At 49.2% G+C, this 20,185-nt stretch overlaps 1 protein-coding gene across 1 annotated transcript in view; it reads left to right on the top strand.

Annotated features, from left to right (window-relative positions):
- Positions 1-20,185, top strand: part of Abcc4 (ATP binding cassette subfamily C member 4) — a 224,754-nt gene that overhangs the window by 26,177 nt on the left and 178,392 nt on the right. Inside the window, exons 2-3 of the mRNA XM_059273212.1 lie at positions 12,690-12,800; positions 13,320-13,440. Coding sequence (XP_059129195.1) covers positions 12,690-12,800; positions 13,320-13,440 — 232 coding nt within the window. The remainder of the gene's footprint in view (positions 1-12,689; positions 12,801-13,319; positions 13,441-20,185) is intronic.

Below are 20,185 nucleotides of genomic sequence, written 5' to 3' on the forward strand. Positions count from 1 at the left end.
CACAGAGAAACCCTGTCTTGAAAAACGAAACAAAACAAAACAAAACAAAACAAAAAAATGAAAAACAAGAACAAGAACAAACCCCACACCCAGAACGTGCCTTTTCCTCATTGTGCTGGCAGGAGTGCTCATCGGGACAGCGAGGCGCTGCTAGGTACCCTGTTGAGGCCTGTGGTTCACACTTAGCTGAGGTGCATGCAGAGAAGTCATGAGGGGAAGAGGCAGGCAGAACGGAGGAGACTGGAGGTGAGCTGACATTTCGGCTAGCAAAAGCCGAGGCAACGGGTGTCTTGAGAAGTAACACAGAACTTGACGTGATCGTGTGCCTCGAGCCTGTCCTCCCTTCAGAACTCCTTTGTAAGATTGGGGCCCCCAGACCTCCACACTTCTGATCCACTGACTATAAATTCAAGACCTCCTGCGACCCCTTCAGGTTCCACAAGAATGTCTTATAGGACTCAGGGAAGTGCTATGCACAGAACTATGATTTTTCTACAGCAAGTACATACCACTGAAATCAGTCAGCAGGAGAATCCCAGAGGGCAGGGTCTGGGAAGATCCCAGATACAAAGCTTCCTGGTCCTATCCCATGGGGTTGGAACATGCCACTTTCTGGACATGCTAATTACCGGCACATTGGCATGTAATGATAGTCAGAGTGTTGCCAACCGAGAAAGCTCATAAAAGCTTCACTGTCTTGGGGTTTCACTCTGCAGGCATGATTGATGTGCGTGTGGGTCACGAGATCCATCTCAGTCTTCAGGCCTTCTCAACCCCAGAGGCTGGGCTGACAGCATTTGGCAAAGCCCATGCCTGTCATTACATGATTGGTCTTTCCGGGACAGTCTCCATCTGTAGTCACTGTAGTATAAACTTTCCAGGGGACCCACTGTGAGTCACCTTGTTAGCATAAACCACGAGGCCCTGTGACCTGGGAAACTCCCAAGCCTCGGAGAAACCAGGGTTAAAGGCCAGCCAAAGTCTTCATTACATAACTCCCTCCCCCTGACTGAATCCCTGCTTCAAGCTCCAGCTCCTCCAGGACCTCTGTGACCTCTGGCCTTGCTTTTCAGCTAACCCCTCCATCCCTGGATGCGTGGGGAACTTAGGTAGCAGTCACAGAAATACCAGGCACAGCAAAAATGTCAGCATGGATGGGGGAGGGCCTCAGATGCATACATACGTAGGAGCGAGGGCAACGTGGACATTTCTCCACTATTTCTCTAGCCCCTTTGATTTGACCTCACAAACCCTCTCCACTTACTTGGGGAACGTCCAAGAGGCAGGCTGGAGAAGCTAGGAGCACAGCTTGGAAAAGCCGGAGTCCAGGAGGCCAATGCTGCCTCAGAGCCCCTGGCCACAGGGTTAATGCTCCATCTCCTGGTGGAGGAGGCCCCCTGGCTGGATCCTCAGGACTTCTAGCTCGATCCCCACTGTTCCGATTAGAATCTGCAGTGCACACATGTGAGCTGTCTGGCCCTGGGCAAGCCCCGTCTTCTTCCGTGTGCCACTTTCCACCCTCACGGAATGTAAATAGTGGTGTTCTGTCACGTCTCCTGAGGCTGTCATCTCAAGTGACCACACACCTGATGGTTAAAAACCTCAGAGATTCTCCATCGTTCTGGAATTGACCGTGTGGGTATAGGCAGGCCTTGCTCCCTCTGCAGACCCCAAGGGAGCGTTTTCCTGACGAGTCCTGGCTGCTTCTGGTGCTGGTGATCACTGGCTTGTGGCTGCATCACTCCAGTCCCTGGGCTACTTAAGTTCCCCACGCATCCAGGGATGGAGGGGTTTGCTGAAGAGCAAGGCCAGAGGTCACAGGGGTCCTGGAGGAGCTGGAGCTTGCAGCAGGGATTCAGTGAGGTGAAAAGGGAGCTGTCTACACTCACGTTCATTGCTGGTGGATGTGCGACACCACTGTTTGGAAGATAGTCCAGCGCTTTCTTGAAAAAGGAAACGCATTTTATCTGAATGAGTTTAAAACCTTTAATATAGACATTTATAGCAGTTCTATTCATGATTGCCAAACTCAGAAGCAACCAGGATGCTTAGCTGGTGAATGGATACATAAACTGCTAGATTCAGAGTAGTATCCAATGATAAAGAAAGAAATGCTCAAGACAAAAGACCCAGAGCTATGTGTTTTAAATATGTAGCTTTTCCAAAGCCATTTGGAAAAGGCTACAGCTTACAGGAGTCTGACTCTGACATTTTGGGTACAGTAAAAAGATGAATGATTGCTTAAGGTAGGAAGTAAAAGAGAGATGGGAAATCCACACACAAAGGACTTTGGGGTTGTGGAAATAACTATGTGACATTACAGTAGTTGATACACATAAGTGCACATCTGTCCAAGCTTAGAGAATGTACAGCATTCTGAAGTCAGCCATGGAGGCTGTGAGACATAGACCTGCCGATGCTGGTCGTCTGTGGTGACTGCTGTGGAGATGTTGAGATGTGGGCTGTGTCTGTATGGGGCCAGGAGTGAGCATGAGCAAGGCTGTGTCTGTATGGGGCCAGGAGTGAGTTTGAGCAAGGCTGTGTCTGTATGGGGCCAGGAGTGAGTGTGAGCAAGGCTGTGTCTGTATGGGGCCAGGAGTGAGCATGAGCAAGGCTGTGTCTGTATGGGGCCAGGAGTGAGTGTGAGCAAGGCTGTGTCTGTATGGGGCCAGGAGTGAGTGTGAGCAAGGCTGTGTCTGTATGGGGCCAGGAGTGAGCATGAGCAAGGCTGTGTCTGTATGGGGCCAGGAGTGAGCATGAGCAAGGCTGTGTCTGTATGGGGGCCAGGAGTGAGCGTGAGCAAGGCTGTGTCTGTATGGGGCCAGGAGTGAGCATGAGCAAGGCTGTGTCTGTATGGGGGCCAGGAGTGAGCGTGAGCAAGGCTGTGTCTGTATGGGGCCAGGAGTGAGCATGAGCAAGGCTGTGTCTGTATGGGGGCCAGGAGTGAGCGTGAGCAAGGCTGTGTCTGTATGGGGGCCAGGAGTGAGCGTGAGCAAGGCTGTGTCTGTATGGGGCCAGGAGTGAGTGTGAGCAAGGCTGTGTCTGTATGGGGCCAGGAGTGAGCATGAGCAAGGCTGTGTCTGTATGGGGCCAGGAGTGAGCATGAGCAAGGCTGTGTCTGTATGGGGGCCAGGAGTGAGTGTGGGCAGGGCTGTGTCTGTATGGGGCCAGGAGTGAGTGTGAGCAAGGCTGTGTCTGTATGGGGCCAGGAGTGAGTGTGAGCAAGGCTGTGTCTGTATGGGGCCAGGAGTGAGCATGAGCAAGGCTGTGTCTGTATGGGGCCAGGAGTGAGTGTGAGCAAGGCTGTGTCTGTATGGGGCCAGGAGTGAGCATGAGCAAGGCTGTGTCTGTATGGGGCCAGGAGTGAGCATGAGCAAGGCTGTGTCTGTATGGGGCCAGGAGTGAGCATGAGCAAGGCTGTGTCTGTATGGGGCCAAGAGTGAGCGTGAGCAAGGCTGTGTCTGTATGGTGGCTCTAATTTTGCTCAGTTCTGCTGTGAACTGAAAAGCACTCTAAAACATAAACTGTCACTAAAATTTTAACCATAGACAAAAGAAAGGGTGGAAGCCCAGTGGGTGGGGATATCAAGAGGCAGGCATATCAAGGCTTGTTATTGGCACAAGTTGGCAACCAGATTGGCTGTGAGGCCGAGATCTTGCTGTGACTAGAAAAGCCGGTTGGGAATACTGCAAAAACACGTTGCTTCAGTTAACCTGAATGTAAAGATTCTTATTTCCCATGGAGTGGTATACTTGGGGCGATGTTGAGCCTGCAGTAGGGATCTTTTTAATTAGACAGATATGCAGTACATGTTTGCATGCTTGTGATCCGACCCCCATAATAAGGCACGTTCTTCTCTGGGCTTCTTGGTGCACAAATCCCAATGAATGACATCAAATGCTCACATTGTTGAGCAGACTATTCCCTCCCTCCCTCCCTCCCTCCCTCCCTCCCTCCCTCCCTCCGTCCCTCCCTCCCTCCTCTCCCTATTCCTCTCAGCTCTTTGAGCTTTGGAGCAGGAGCCATGCCACACCTTAGGGGGGATCAGGTTTGAACATTTAGAAGAAACTGTTAGCAGGCAGTACTAGCCAGTGCCTCAGGGTTGGGATCTCGGTGACAGTTTAGCCCTGCACTGCCACCTCAGTTGGCCTCACTGGGCTAATGAGAATAGAGTGTCACCTGCTTCTCCGAAGATCCTGTCTGGTAGTTTGAAGGTACCTTGCTCTCTTGTCCAGTCCCAATCATGTGACTCACGCAGCCAGACTGGGATCACGTGATTCTTCATTTTACTTTGTGAAGTGCTTTTTTGAAGAAGATGGGGACATTTGTCTGTTTGTCCCTTCACAGTGCAGGTTCTTGGAGTTGGTTATTTTTGGTGATGATAAGATGGGGGGGGGGGCGGCTGCGGAGCCCTGAACAGCATGGAGTCATTCTTGGGAGGAAGCAGAAGCTAAGAGACTCAGATGAACCAGGAAGGCCCTGAAGCCCCTGGGTAGGACACATGTTTTTACCCCTTTCCTGGCCACCTTGAAGTGAGCATCTTTGGGTGCCACACGCTTCTGCTCTGATGTACTGCCCCATCACAGGCCACAATCAACCGAGACAACCAACCATGTACTAAAACTCTGAAGAGCATGTGAGGATCCATGGGAGGCGGGGTGTAGAGGGAGTACAGGGCTGGGGACATCAGGTGGGAGGGAAGTGGAGCTCATTTATTTCAACATACACCAGGAGGAAGCCTCCTGGAAACGGGAGAATTTGGGGATTTGTTTTATTTGTTTGCTTTGAGATAGGGGAGCTCAGGCTGGACTTGAACTAGCTATGTCCAAGATGACCTTGAATTTCAAATCCTTCTGCCACCGTCTCCCGTATGCTGGGGTTATAGGCATGCTCTCCCACAACCCTCAGCAGCTGAGTTTTGAGAAGGTTTTGGGAAAGATGGCAGCTTGGTAGATGTCTCATGTGTGTGTTTAATGTGGTTTGGGCATGGACACAGTCCACGGAGGCTGAGGGGTGACCCACTCTGAGATAGCACAGCCACACCCACTGTCCCCTCCACACACTGGATGATTCCACTGACGTCTGTGCTGAGTGAGGGCCAAGCTACAGTGAGTGCCTGCTGGGCTCTCCTGGTCAGGCCACCCGGAACTTGGTGATGAGGGAGGCCCTGGTGAACTTGGTGGATTTTGTTTGGTTAGTCTGTTGCTTACTGGTGGGCAGATGTGGTCAGAGCCAACTAACTGGCGTGCCAGAGGAGAGCCGATGTTAGTGGTTTGCCTCACCTCTTCCCTGACAGCATCTAGTCACTGACCAGCTAGAAAACAAACATCTGCATGTGAGTTCCTCATGTCATACTTCTTCCCGAATGTACCTCCTGTACGTTCCAGGCTGGGAACCACCTCGCTGGGAAAACTACTGTTCAGTCTCTGACACGATTTTTCTACTCCATACCACAGACTGATAATGGGGTTTGAAGTTGAAATCAATCAAAACTAAGGACTTGCGGAGTGTTCATTCACGTATGTTGGCAAATCTGTGTCTTCTGTGTGCCCGGGGTGCTCTACGTGTAGGACGGGAGTAAATGCAAGGGTTTGACCTTCTGGCGCTCACTTGCATTGGAGAAAAACATTGTTTTAAAGTGGTGAACTATGGTAGCCCCTCAAATGTTTTCCCCGAGTAAGAAGCTTAAGCTCTGGAGAAAAACATTGTTTTAAAGTGGTGAACTATGGTAGCCCCTCAAATGTTTTCCCTGAGTAAGAAACTCAAGTGTGGGTTACGGGAAGGATGTGCCTCCCAGGTGGTCAGCATGGCTGTTTTGCAGGTCAAAGTGACGGGTTTGCAGATGACTTGGATATGGGATTTTAGAGACAGCTGGGATGGCTCTGAGGGGTTTCCAAAACCTGGGCAACTGGAAACACGTGACATCTGTTTACCAAGAGGGAGGAGCGGAGAAGAGGCCATGTGAAGGGCAGGTTTCAAAGAAGAGAAAGCAACTGTGTGGGACATTTTAAAATTTGAGGTCCTTGTCAAACGCCCAGGAGGAGGAATAAGCAGTTGGTTGTGTGAGTCAGGTGTCTTTTTTTTTTTTTTTTAAATAAATGATGTCCATTACAGGAAATTACATGTAAATGTGTTGAACGTTTTTAAGTTGAACTTAAAATAACTTCTCAGCATACTATGTTTTCCTCAATAATTTAGAGGAAAAGATAGTATGCTGAGAAGTTCTGTTTGCAGTGCATGAGAGGTAAAACATGATTGAATGCTGTTAACAAAGCTCGTTTCTCCCCAGTGACATGAGTGTTTTGCCCACCCTGGAAGGGGATGTAGCTGTTCCTTTGTTATGCTTCTGTGAAGATGGAACCCGAACTTCGAATAGCACCTTTTCTTCACTGGAGCCCTTTTGGAGAAGAGCGCAAACGGAACTGCAGGCGTGTGCTAATCCCACTCCTGGGGTGTGGAGAGCAGTGGAGGCCTCCTCAGACACTTCCCCAGAAACGCAGGAGCCAAGGAATCAGTGAGGAGCAGAAGGCTGCAGGGTTGCATTAGGATTTAAGGGAGCCAAGGTCGGGAGTTAGGGTTTGGGGTTGCGTAAGTTTCTGTTACTGGAACAAATGACTGGAGGTAACCAGCGTGCAAAGACAAGGGCTTAATTCAGATCACAGTTTTGGAGGTTTCATTCCGTGGCTGATTGGTGCCCATGCTCTGGTCTGTCACGGCTCAGTCCATGCTGTTAGCAGAGAAGAGAGAGGAGACCCATTGATTCATGGCTCGAGTGTGAGATGGAGACAAAGGGGTTAGACTTCTGATACCCCCTACAAGAGCACACTGCCAATGACCCAACTTCCTCCCCTCACAGTTTCTGCTTCCGCCCTGGGTGCTGCACCTGGGGACTAGGTTCTTAAGGTATTAAGATCCAAATGATAGCTGCAGATAGTTTTCAGAGATGCGATTCATGGTTATTCTGAACCTCACTTCCTTTCTGCTTCCTTGTTTCCAGGTGGATAAGGTGTGGGCTGGGGGTATGAGGTCTCCGTCGTCCATTGTTCAGTGTGTCAGTTATCTCTCAGGTCATCATAGTGTGCGCACATGTGTGTGTGTGTGTGTGTGAGTGTGTGTGCATGCATGTGTGTGTGTATGTGTGAGAGAGAAAGAGAGTGTGTCTGTGTGTGAGTGTGTGTGTGTGAGTGTGTGTGTGTGTGTGTGTGAGAGAGAGAACGTGTGTGTGTGTCAGTGTGTGTGTGTATGTGTGTGTGTCAGTGTGTGTGAGTGTCAGTGTGTGTGAGAGTGAGCGTGTGTGTGTGTGTGTGTGTGTGTGTGTGTATGAGAGAGAGAATTGTCTGTGTGTGTGTTTGTGTGTGTGTGAGAGAGAATATGTGTGTCAGTATGTGTGTGTGTCAGTGTGTGTGAGTGTGTGTGTGAGAGAGTATGTGTCTGTGTGTGTGTGAGAGAGTATCTGTGTGTGAGTGTGCGTGCGTGTGCATGTGTGAGTGTGTGAGAGAGAATGTGTCAGTGTGTGTGAGTGTGTGTATATGAGAGAGAGAGAATATGTGTCTGTGTCAGTGTGTGTGTGTGCATGTGTGTGTGTATATGTGTGTGAGTGTGTGTGTGAGAGTATGTGTGTGTGTATGCACACATGCACACACATGTGCCACAGCATGTGTGTAGAGGACAGCTTTGTGAAATCAGTTCTTCCCACCTTTTGTGGGTTCTGGAGATGAAATGCAGTTGTTAAGACTTCAAGTGCTTTATCCTCTGAGCCATCTCATTGGCCCAGAAATCGCTTTTCATTTTTCTTTTTGAGCAGGCTTCCCTGTAGCCCAAATTTGGCCTCATATTTATTAAATTCCATACCTCTATGAAACTAATTTTAGGAGACTCAGACATGTGCCTTTAAGTGTGCGGCACTGCAAGTGTGGCGTCCTAGGTGTCTTCATCCCTCTTTCCTGTGCAGATTCTTACCTAACTTGTGGCTCTGATCACTCCTCACCTTTACAGGTGTGAACACAGATGCCGCATCACCAGGGTCGGTAACATAGCCCATCTCTGCTACCAGATCTGCTTTTTCAAATGTTTATTTCCAGGGAGGAGAGCCTTTTCTTTTTAGTAGATTGTAACTGTTGGGTTTATTAGGCTTAGTTTCTGAAGGAAGTAAGAAATATCGAGCTGATTCACCGGAGAGAGAACAATATTGATTCAACAGCTATCAAGTGTCTATAGCCATCCCAATCCTAATGCAGCGGTCCACACATCAGTGCTGTCCAGTAACGAAATAATGTTTTAGTTCCATCACAGTTAGATGCAAGACAGGAAGGAGAAGGAAAGAAACGGAGACGGCCCTCGGGGCATTAAGGAGGAAAAAGAGAGTGGAAAAGAGAGAATTATTTACCAGCTCTCGGAGGTTGGAGTTTTGTTTCTTGTATGAATGGTAAATGTGACGTTCATGGACACTGAGTGCTTGAGTCCAGGTGAGGAGAGACAGAATGCCAAACAACACTAAATAAAACATCTACACCCTTCGGTAAACACCTTTGTTGCAGAGACCCTCCTGCCCTCTGGAGTGGAAACTCATCCAGACGGCTCCTATCTATCTCTGAGCTAATGGCTTCCTGTGTTTGGACTTCAGCATGGTGTGTTAGATCGACTTTCCCATGAGTCACACTTTGGGCCATTGCTCGAGATGATCTGACCATCTGTCTTCTACAAGATTTCATCCGTTCATAAGCTGTTGATTGTGTGCTCCCCCTCCCTCCCTGCACGCAGTGTGTTATCAGCAGGGGTTGTGAGCACTGAGGAGTTATAGTCCGAGTCAGACAAGGATGAATTGAGGCTGTGCTAACAGCTGTGGGCGAGGGAGGGAGGACCGTTGGGAGCACAGAAGTCAGGAATGGCTCATTTGACAGTGGCCCGGGATTGCTGACTAGATTCCCGCAGGGATAAATTAGAGTGAAGGCACCAGTTGACCTGGATCTCCATGTCTAATCATCCATTGCTTAGCCACAGAGGCGTGTTCTGAGAAACTGTCACCAAGTGGTTTTGTCACTCTGCTAACCTTGTGTGTGCTTACACAAGTGAAGATGGCTAGCCATGTCACTTGGCCTAATAGTGTCTTAGGGATTACCATAGTAGAATCGGTTTATCGTTTATCAGAATGTCATTATGTGACATGTGACCATATATAATTTATTACACAGATGATCCAAGATAGTTTCATATCACAGTGTGCTTGCCCGACAGCAAATGTGTCTCAGCCTGGGTTTTTGAGATTTGGGGAGTGCGAGAGCCTGGGAGAATCAATTTGTGGCATCTTCTAAACGAAACTTTGAGTCTTTTGAGTTCATGTTTCTTAATTTAACAGTACATCCTGCAAATAGATGTCCCGCCCCATCCTGCATCTGTTTCCAAATAATCACTCAGAGGCTTCTATTAATTATAAATGTTTGGCTGGTAACTCAGGCTTATTACTAACTAGCTCTTATAACTTAACCCATTTCTGTTAATCTGTGTATTGCCATGTGGTCCTAGCATTACCAATCTGCTGGCATCTTGCTTCTTGGGCAGCTGGCTCCCGTCTCCTTGACTCCGCCCTTCTTTCTCCCTGTATTTAGTTTGGCTTTCCCGCCTAGCTATATTCTGCCTTGCCATAGGCCAAAGCAGCTTTATTCATCAACCAATAAAAGCAACATGTATTCGCAGCATACAGAAGGACACCCCACATCAGCATCCTTCTTTATACTGTTCCTATCTATGATACAAGTGCAGTTCACTGCTCGGTCTCATCAAACACTCTTGTCAATGCTACTTTCCTACTTCCTTCCTTGTTCTCTTTGAGGGGCTGGTTCTGGGTTTGAACTCAGGGCCTGCACATGCTGAGCAGTTATTTGGCCACTTCTCTATACCCCTCGACCCTTTCTTAACTGTTCTGTTTCTTCTCCCGTCGTCTTTTCCCTGCTGATTCAAAACAAAATAAAACAAAACCCACCACAAACCATGACAAGTCTTTTTAAGCCTGAAAAAATGCTAATGAATTCCACTTAGAAGTACTGACGGGAAAATACCGGATATTCTCCTGGAAGGAAGGGGTCAGGCGTGTGGGCAGCGTCTCAGACATGTCTAGGAAGCCCACCTACATTGAGCCAGGGCAGGCAAAGTGACAAGTGTTCTGAAAACTAATTGGGGAGGGTGGTGAGAAAGAGGTGAGCTGATTGGTTCTCCTTCTCAGTGTGTCATTCAGGATCCCTGGGGTGGACAAGGCAGGGCATTGGAGCTTTCTAGAACCCCAGGTTTATCTCCGGGAGCCCTTGCAGTGTATGCCACAGTCTTGGGGAGCTGTCATAGCTCCCAATCAAAGGTCTGTGCCTTTGGAGTGTCCTGAGCCAGTTGTGTGGAAGTTGACTTCACACCTTGCACCCTGGAGCTGCTGAGTACTTACTCCTTACTATAGAAACCCTGAGCAGTGGCTTCTCAAGGGGAAGGCTTCCCAGAGTACACAGTCCCCTCTAAAACGGGCCCATTGAAGAGGCCATGTGGCCAGAGAGCCAAGATGAAAGATGTTTTCTTGATTCAATAATTTCATTTATCAAAGCTTTCTAGAAGGACCCACATTTAATTGCCCAAGAGGGACAGGTACATATATCCTCCGCCTCCTGAAACTTACCCACAAAGCTGGCAGATTGTTCCTGTGGGTGGGTGGGTGGGGGTGCATGGAGGACTGAAACAATCGTGATGTGGAAGCTACTGTGCCTAGCTCCCTCAGATGCATGGGTAGATCACAATAGTGGCAGACATTTGTCTTTTGGAACTTTGTATTGTTCATAGCCACCCCACACCCCAGTGGATCCATTCAGCATCTCCAGGGGTCCCTTCATTTGTCCAAGACTGAGGGGGAAGGGGAGAAGAGAGAGGAGAGACAGAGAGAGGGGAGGGCCCGAGAGCACAGGCTGGTTAGCAGTCATACAGCCAGAAAGCAGCCATGTCTAGACTCTAAGGCTGGAGGGTTTCCAGCTAAAGCACATTCAGGCTTCTCACTAGAGAGTGCTTCTCAGGGCACTGCCACCAGCCAGCTCTAGTGCCAGGAGCCGAGTTTAGAATAACTAGAATAAGGGACCAAGCAGGTTTCTACATCTGTTAGTGGTGAATCTCACTGATTGGTATATATGTTAGGGGAAGATGATCGAGACCTAGAGGTATAATGATAGGTCATGGAGGAACTGAGCTCCTAGAAGTAGAGGGTCTTGACAGAGGCCAGGGGAGGGGGCTGAGTCCCCAGTGCTGGGGCTGGACAAGACTCTTATCTCCTAGGTTCTAGAGTGAGATTCCTTGGAGGAACCAAGTGACCCCAGTTGGCAAAGCTTAGTGCTCAGTCTCTATGATTGCATTCCTGAAGACCTGTAGAGTCAAAAATATTCTTGGAGCGTCGCCTACCCCCCAACTTTTTTGCCTATGCTATTCTAGAGTGATCAATCAATCAATAGGAGGAGCATGCTCTCTCCTTCAGGAGGTTATTGTTGTCTGGTCTTGGAAATGTCTTTATCCTGCACCATCAAAAAAATCATTCGCACCCTTGAGTTATTTCTGCATGTTATTATTTAAATGATTCTTACTGGGTGGATACTACTTTGATTTTATTAGTAAAAAGAATAAAAATATTTAAATGAGATTTTTTGGAGCGGGGGAGTCCTGCTTAGTTACTTCTCCTTAAAAAAAATTACTTTGTAGAAAGATAATTGGAAATTATATTAATACCCCGTGTTCTAGTTTTCTTTCTATGGCTGTGATAAAATGCTCTGGGGAAAAAAGGAAAGACAACTTGGAGGAGGAAAGGGTTTATTTGGCTTACACTTCCAGGTCACCATGGCCCATCGCTGAGGGAAGTCAGGGCAGGACTCAGGAGGAGTGTGAAGGTGAAACCGTGGAGGAACGCAGCTTGGCGCTTTGCTCATAGGCTCGTGTTTAGCCAGCTTCTTATACAGCCCTGACCACCCATTCAAGGAATGGCACTTCTCACGGTGGGCTGGACCCTCCTACATGGATTATCAGTCAAGATAGTCCCCTCATAGACATGCCCACAGTCCAGTCTGCTTTGGGCCATCTTTCAATTGAGGCTCCCTTCTCAAAGTCCCTACAGGGTGTGTCAAGCTGGCAGTTAAAGCTAACTAGGATACCCCATTTCCCATTGTGTTTTCATGCATTAGTTTTTAGCACCTCTTGGTAATTTTCTTTTCCTTTTGTGGGGAAGAGGGTGTTCTGAGGATTGTATTTAGGCCCAGTGCGTGCTAGGCAAGCGTTCTACTACTGAACTACACCCCCAGTCTCCACTGGTAATTTTCTAACTGTATTGTATTGTCTGTGCAAGAGCTTTCCCTCTTACATCTGAGCAAGGACCCTGGATTCTTTCGTTGCTCGGTGGTTATAATTCACTACCAGTCTTACGGGTTTGGATTCCCAAGCCCTCCCAGATTTATCCAGTGGGACCCCTCTGTCTAGCTTTTCTGTCCTTTGACTTATCTTCATCATTCCTTGAGCGTCTCCTTATTTTGCAGTACAAGAAGATGCTCACAGTCCGTGTGTGTTGCAAATAAGTACAGATTTAACTTTTAAAATCTGGAGGTTGACAAAATGCACAGAGGTGGGAGTCAACTTAAACACAAATGTACAGGTCTGAGTATGTCGTCTCTTTCAATCTTTAACAGTTGGCTCAACCCCTTGTTTAAAACTGGCCACAAGCGGAGACTGGAGGAAGATGACATGTTCTCAGTGCTTCCCGAAGACCGCTCAAAGCACCTTGGAGAGGAGCTGCAAGGGTAAGCACAAAGCAGTGAGAGAAGGTAGGGAAGGCAAAACCAGCGTGTGCGGCTTATGGCTTGGAGGAGGTTTGGCCTTCCTGGGTCCCAGCAGGCCTTGCACATGGCGCACTCCCCCTCAGGTTGTCCTGGCTTGCCCTGACTTAGTTATCTGGGGAAAGAAAACCTGTGTTGGTAGACGTGGGGGGAGCCTGCTCCACAGGCCCTCCAAGCCTGAGATCTGTCCCTGGGGGAGGTTTCCCCAGCGCGGTGCCTGTCTTCTCTGGCTGCCAAGGTTGCTGTAATCCAGCAAAGCTCGGCAGTAACATGTTCCCCGAGATGTTCCCCCTTGAGGCCCATTTTTTTCTGGTGCAGCAAAGTCTGCCTCACACATCTTTCTGGGTCCCTCGGGACAATTAGCCAGTGTTTGTGCAGAGTCCTCAGAATAACCCTGTCATAAACACTCATCTGTCCTGCCCCCTCCCTGCTTCATGCAATGGCCGTGCATGCTGTTTTGACTCAGCTCTTGTCTCTTTGTAGGTATTGGGATAAAGAAGTTTTGAGAGCCAAGAAGGATGCACGGAAGCCTTCCTTAACCAAGGCAATCATAAAGTGTTACTGGAAATCTTACCTGCTTTTGGGAATTTTTACATTAATTGAGGTAAATATTTGTTATATCCCGGCAACTGTTTCTGGGTGGGTGTACGAGGAGGAGACATGCTGACTGTTGATCATTGTTGAGATCCAGTTGATCATTGTTGAGATCCATTGGGAACCAGCAGGGAGAAGAGGCCAGATGAGCTTGAAAGTGTGTTGAGCTCAGGGAAGAAGCATGACAAAGTTCATTAGCTGTGTCTTTGCAGTGGGTGATGCTTAAGTGATTGAAGCTGATGGACGTTGCTGTTTCTTCTAAGTAATTAAAATCCAGTGCTACGGCTCAGCAGGGAAGAGCACTTACTGCTCTTGCAGAGATCTGGGATTCAGTTCCCAGCACTCACATGGCAGCTCACAACCATTTCTAAGTCCAGTTCAAAGGGATCCTACACCATCTTCTCACTTCCATGGGCTCCAGCGTATATACAGTGCACATCCACTACACTTAGGTACACACACATACATACAAAATAAATAAATTTTTAAAAATGTCTAAAATCCAGTGTCATAGGAAGCTGGCAATGTTCTATAGCACACTGTGAATGCTGGTACTCAGTCAGTGTGGTAAATGCACAGAGTCATCTTTGATCACTCCTGAGGAGACATGTCCTGTGGTTTGGAGGAAGTGCATTTGGATCAGAGCCCAGAATAACCAGTGCCCAACGAGTAATTGTTAACTTCACCTTGCCAAATCCGATAAATGCTTTCCTGGGAAGGTATTGTCAACTTTCCCCTCCCAGGTAAATAAGACTTGGTGCCATGTGCCTGGGCTAGCTGTGGTGCCCCAGAGGCCAGGACTCACTGGAGCCCAGGAGTTACTCACCCTGTTCCCAGTGGCTGGACACTGAGAGCTATACCCGCTCTGGGCTATGGTCCAGCTTAAACTCTGGTGACCTCCTGTGCCATTCACCCTGGGCTTCTCTCCTTGCTGTGGAATAGATTGCTGGTCTAAGTTGAGTTCTGGTAGCCTGGGATTGCAGAGTGGATACAAGTGGTGTTCACTGACTGACCAAAGGTGGAAAGCTGTGAGACCCTTCAGGGTCGTCCAGGAGATCATTGTCTGCTAGGGGACAGTGCCTGTGCTTGCCAGTGGCTTGCTGCAGAGGATCCTGAAAATTCAACTGTGTGGCTTGTCCCTTTGGTGGTGTGTTTAAGAGAAAAACATTATTTGTATTTTTATTTATGTATATGTGTGTTTGTGCCACATGTATTGGGATGTCTGACGAGGCCAGAAGAAGAGGTCTGATCCCTTAGAGCTGGAGTTACAAGGCCTTTATGAGCCCCCTGACCTGGATGCTGGCAGTTCAGTAATAAAGAAAGTTCTTGAACAATACTGCCTACCGGGAACCATGTATGAGTCCTTTAGACATGATGTTAATTTTATTCCTTTTAGGACTTTGGTGAGGGGGGAGGTATTCTTATTATCAGCAAGCCCCCAAGTTCTGAGTTGTCAGTATGTGTGCCCAGGGACACCCCAAAACATAAACGGCAGAGCTGAGTTTCTGTTTCAGGCGCTCTGAGATGAGCCCAGACCTAGGCTGGGGCTGGTCAAAGGTCATGAACTTTGTCCTTAGCATCCCATGTGACTGTTGGTTGACCTTAGCCGGGGTGATGGTGCCAAGATGGCCTTGGAGCAGGGGTGGCACATGAGTGCGTCAGTTAGGATGCCGTCCAAGTTACAGGATCTCCTGGGGCCAGAAAGTCATATGCAGTACTAGAAAGTGGCTGTCACTGGCTGGTCGGCGTGTCCCAGTGTGTCCAGATGTACCTGGAGTCGTGCGTGTATCTGAGGTTGGGCTGCCTTGCACACCCACGTTCTGGATCCTCTGTTAAGGCACTGCTTTCCCTGCTAGAACCCCTACACTGCACTGTGTTTAGGTCACTGTCTTGTTGGTTTACGGTCTAATACGGGATGTGATTGCTTAATTCCCTTGATGGACATAGTGACCAGTGTTAAAGGCTCACATTGATTTTGTATCTCTGCTATGATCACTAGCAGACCTTCTAATGCAGTGAAATCTGGGGAGCTACGCGTCATTTGTGTTCGGCTAGGAAAACTTTCGGGATTTACCCCCCCGCCCCCCCCCCCAGCCAAAAGAAGCATGCATTCCAATGCAGATACTTTTGTTTCACAGACTGCCTCATTGATGCTGATGAAAAAGTCAGAAATAATTTCTTATGGGGAAGCGAGTAAGGATCCCACTACGATTCAAAATTCCTGTCCCGGTGGGTGTGGTGGCTCATGCCTGTTACTCAAATAGGTGGGAGCTTGAACAAGGAGAGAGAGTTCAGGTCAGCCGGGGCCAGTGAAACCCGGTCTCAAACACCAAGAAGAAATAACCTTCAAATGATGTTTATGGTTTTATATGCATTCCTTTACTTGTGGCCGTGATCCAGTACCTGACAAGAGGGAGTGCTTGCTGCGGCTTGCAGTTTGAGGGAGCACATGGCCCATCACGGTGGGAGAGCGTGTGGGCTGGAACAGGGGGCGGTTGGCCACACTGCATCCATTCAGGAAGCGGAGTGATGAGTGCCAGCATTCCGCCCTTCTCCTTACTCAGCCCAGGACCCTGGTCCATGGATTGTTGTCACCCACGTCCAGGGCGGGTCTTCCCAGCTCACTTGACCAAGGCTAGAAATCCCTCACAAGCATGCCGAGAAGTGTATCTCCTGGGTAATTCTGTGTCCTGTAGGGTTGAGAGTTACTATTAACCATCGCGGGTTCCCATCCTGGCGGCTGGTTCCTGAGCCAGATGGGATGAGCGCTCGTTTAATAGTTGATTTTATGAATGGATTTCTCACTTTGTGATCTCTGCTCTGTGTTGGTCATTGGTCTCTGAGTTTCATATAGTAGAAGGATGAACTCGGTGTGGCATTTTGTACAAAACAGATATATTTCTTTGGTGACTCAAAAGCACGTGGAACTCCTCTGGGAACACAACACCTGGGTTGACCCCTAAGCTGTGTGACCCACCCACACCAGCAGGGCCTCCCCTGAGTGTTAATGGGGGCGCCACCAGGGGAGAGGCAGCGTGATGCTAGTTGCTGGAAGAGCCTTACGTTATGATTTCTAAGTAGTGCTCCACCTTGTCTTGTGAGGACGGAGGATTGATTGGAAGGTTTGGAGAAACAAGTATGAGAGCGACTGTGGAAACACACTCCTGCAGACCAGTGAAAGCCAGCTCAGAGCGGACAATGGGTTCCCAGCATGTCTGTCCCCTGTGTGCACCTCTAGGGAAATGCCGTGGGGATAGAAAGGAGTTTCCACCCATCCGGAGCCTTCACAGTAAAGAACGTTTTGGGGGGATATGCACAGGCTGCCCCCTCATACCGTTCCAAGCCTGGGTTTTGAGGTGTGAGGTTTCTTGTCTGTGGGAGACTGAAGCTGGGAACATCAAGGGATCCTCAGTGCTCTCTCTGACATGTGCTGCCTGCCATAGGCAAGGCCGGGCAGGGGTCGGCTAAGTCTTGTTCTCTTGACCTTTGGCAAGAAGGGCCACTGTAGTGTGCCAACCTCACCTGCTGACTTGGCCTTTGGCCAAGACTTTTTTATTTCTAAGGTTTACTTTTATTTTTTTTCTGTGTGTGTGTGTGTGTGTGTGTGTGTGTGTGTGTGTACCCATTTATGTGCACCACATGCATGTAGTGCCCACAGAGGCCAGAAGAGGGCAATGGGTGTGTGTGTGTGTGTGTGTGTGTGTGTGTGTGTACCCATTTATGTGCACCACATGCATGTAGTGCCCACAGAGGCCAGAAGAGGGCAATGGGTCCTCTGGAGATGGTGATGGGGACTGTTGTGAACATGGTCAAGGCTTTTGCTTGATAGTCTGTGGTACAGGTGGAGGCTGGAGGGGTACAGGAGGCTGCCGTCTGAGGTAACCCCAGGTCAGACAGAGGTCAGCAGTCACTTCCATGGTGACACCTGTGCCTTTACTCAGGGCTGGTCCCTGGGAGGTGCCCTGGCCCTTTGCATTTTCCAGCTCTCTTCTAAGTGCTCCTCACCTTCAGCTCATCCTGGGAGGCCGAGGAGCAGATGGGGTGATGCCCCAGGCAGGGACAGGAGGAGCAAGCCTTGAATAAAGCAGGTGTGGTCGGCTGTGTGTGTCCTGGTGCTCCTGGGCAGTCTGCATTAGCTTATCAATGTTGACAGTGGTGACCCTCAGTGAGAGACAAGGGAAAACGCTTTTAACTATTTTCTTCAAAAAGTCAGAGGATCAGTTGCTTCTCTGGAAAAGGATTGTATTCGTAACGGTAGGAAAGGAAGATCAGCAACTAAAACACTGTCTTCAAATGGGGTTCTTCATGCCACTTCCAGGGAAGCTCGGCTTTCCTAAAGAACTCTGGTGAAGACTCTTATTCCGCAGTGGTCGTCTGGAAGTGTGGGGTTTCAAAGGACGTTCTGTGACAGCTGATGTCGTAGCCACCAGTCATTGTGTTTGCGCATGCCTTTTAATTTAACTTAAATTTTTAACGTTTTGTGCAGAGGATGGAACCTCAGAGCTTTGAGCGTGCCTGGCTCTTCCTCTAGCACTCAGCCCTGATCCCCGGGAGCTAAAGAAAGCGATCACAACTCACACCCACTGTGGGGTGGTCATCTCCAGGACGCTTCTGAGGTGCCATGTGTATGTCTGAGTGTGAGTGTGTACACACACGTGAGGACAGTGCCAACAGACATCAGGGGGGGCATAGGAGTTAGAGGTGGCTGTGGGTCTCCCCGCTTGAGTGCCGGAGCTTGAACTCAGGCCTTCTGCAAAGGCTGTGTGTGCTCCTCACAGGCAGCCCGGTTCTGCAGCACTGTTTTTCCTGGTCATCCACTGAGGTGCGTCTCGTTGACATCAGTGGCTTTGGATTTTGTCAGTCTCCCTGTCTGTCTGTCTGTCTGTCACTCTGCAGCTCCCTTTACTGTCATTATGTTTGTCGTTGAAAACACTGAGCTGCTTGTTTAGCAGAGGGTCCCAGTCTGGGTTGGCCCCATGGCATTCCCCGCCTGAGTCACTGAACGTGTCTCCAGCACCAGGCATGAGAGGTGGAAGTGTGCCCGAGTCCTCCTCACTGTGCAGTACGACTCCATCCACAGTGCTGGGCCGTCACTACCAGAGACCTGTGCTTGCTGTTTTCCGGGTGTGGTGGTAGGAGGTGCTCGTGGCTAAGGGGGTGTCTGCCACATGTTAGGAGGTGCTCGTGGCTAAGGGGATGTCTGCCACATGTTAGGAGTTGCTCGTGGCTAAGGGGGTGTCTGCCACATGTTAGGAGGTGCTCGTGGCTAAGGGGGTGTCTGCCACATGGTGACGTGGCGGTTACTTGCCTGCTTCGTTTGTTAGCTGCAATCGTCCCACAGTGGCTACGTCTGCTCTGGGGTAGGATGCATGGAAAAACCAAGAGAACTTCTTACTTCTTTTCTTCTAAAATTAGTTTTTAAGCTGTGAGTGCTCCTTTAACATTCCCCACCGGGGCTGATGAGCTTTTCATTGGCCCGGAAAAGAGATGATCTGTAAAGAAGGCCGCTGTTGTCCTCTCCGCTGTGTTCCCACGCTCCTGTAAGAGGTGATTGTATTTTAGTTAAGTCCTTTTAAGTATTTATCAGTGTGTGTGTGTGTGTGTGTGTGTGTGTGTGTGTGTGTGTGTGTGTGTGTAGGTCAAAGAACAGTTTTGGGGGGTCCGTTCTCTCCTTCCACCACAGGTTCCAGGATCACACTCAGGTCAGCATGCTTGCGTGGCCACACTGTTACCCGGTGAGCCGTCTTGATGGCTGGAGGTCACTTTAAAAGTCAGTTATGAATCATCTTTCCCTTTGGTGAGCACACTGACTTTCCCTGCTGTGTTGAGCTGGAGTGCTTTTGTTTTGTGGCCTTGAAACGTCTAGGTTCTGGGTTCTTGTGTACTCTTGTTCTGATGCACGCTGTGTGGAAGCATTTCTGATCGAAACCAAGGTCTGGCAATTTCCACACAGTGTCTCCAACACGCCCTACGACTCAGACACAGGGATGAGGCAGGGCAAACAGTAATGATGTTCACGTGGGACTGGTTTCTGCCTTCAGGAGTCTCTTTGTTAGGGGAGCTCAGGCCCCACACACTTCATCTGTGCAGTCTGGGTCTGGGCATCAGTGGATTATGCACATCCATGAACACTTGCACCTCCCTTGTGGTCTCAGGGTGTAGTCAGGGTGGAAGATCCCAATCCATGCATCTCTGAGATCTGGGTAGTGATGCAGTCCTCAGATCCGCTGTGTTCCTCATCCTCTCTCCACTTAGCCCTTGTCTCCTGTTCCTCCTTTCTCAAGTCCACTGCCCACTGCTTTCCCCACAGCTCATCCATGGCTGCTTGTGGGTTTCACTCCAGCATGGTTTTCTTTCTCAGCTTTCTATGTTTTGTCTCCATCACTCAGATCAGGGACTGCGAAATCCGACAGGAAGTGTCTCAGGTCCCAAGGGAGCATGAAAGAGGCCCCAGGCCCAGTGGGGACAATGTCCCATCAAGCTCTGTAGTAAGTGACTCTGCAAAGCTGAGTGGTGTGCCCAAGTGCCAGACTTGTGGAGGCCCAGAACCAAATCTCCACGGAGAAACAGCTGCCTTCCACGGCTTAGAGGCTCGGGCACGGGGTGTCCAGCTCCGGGCCTGATACCACTACGACTCACAGCCGTGCTTGAGCCCCAACACAGGATTGTAAACTTATTTAAACATTCGATTTTTGTATGTGTGATTTTTTTTTCCTTTTTTCTGGGGGTGGGAGGACTGAGAAACTCTAACTGAA

The sequence above is a fragment of the Peromyscus eremicus genome, chromosome 9, assembly GCF_949786415.1.
Source record: "Peromyscus eremicus chromosome 9, PerEre_H2_v1, whole genome shotgun sequence".
Lineage (NCBI taxonomy): Eukaryota > Metazoa > Chordata > Mammalia > Rodentia > Cricetidae > Peromyscus > Peromyscus eremicus.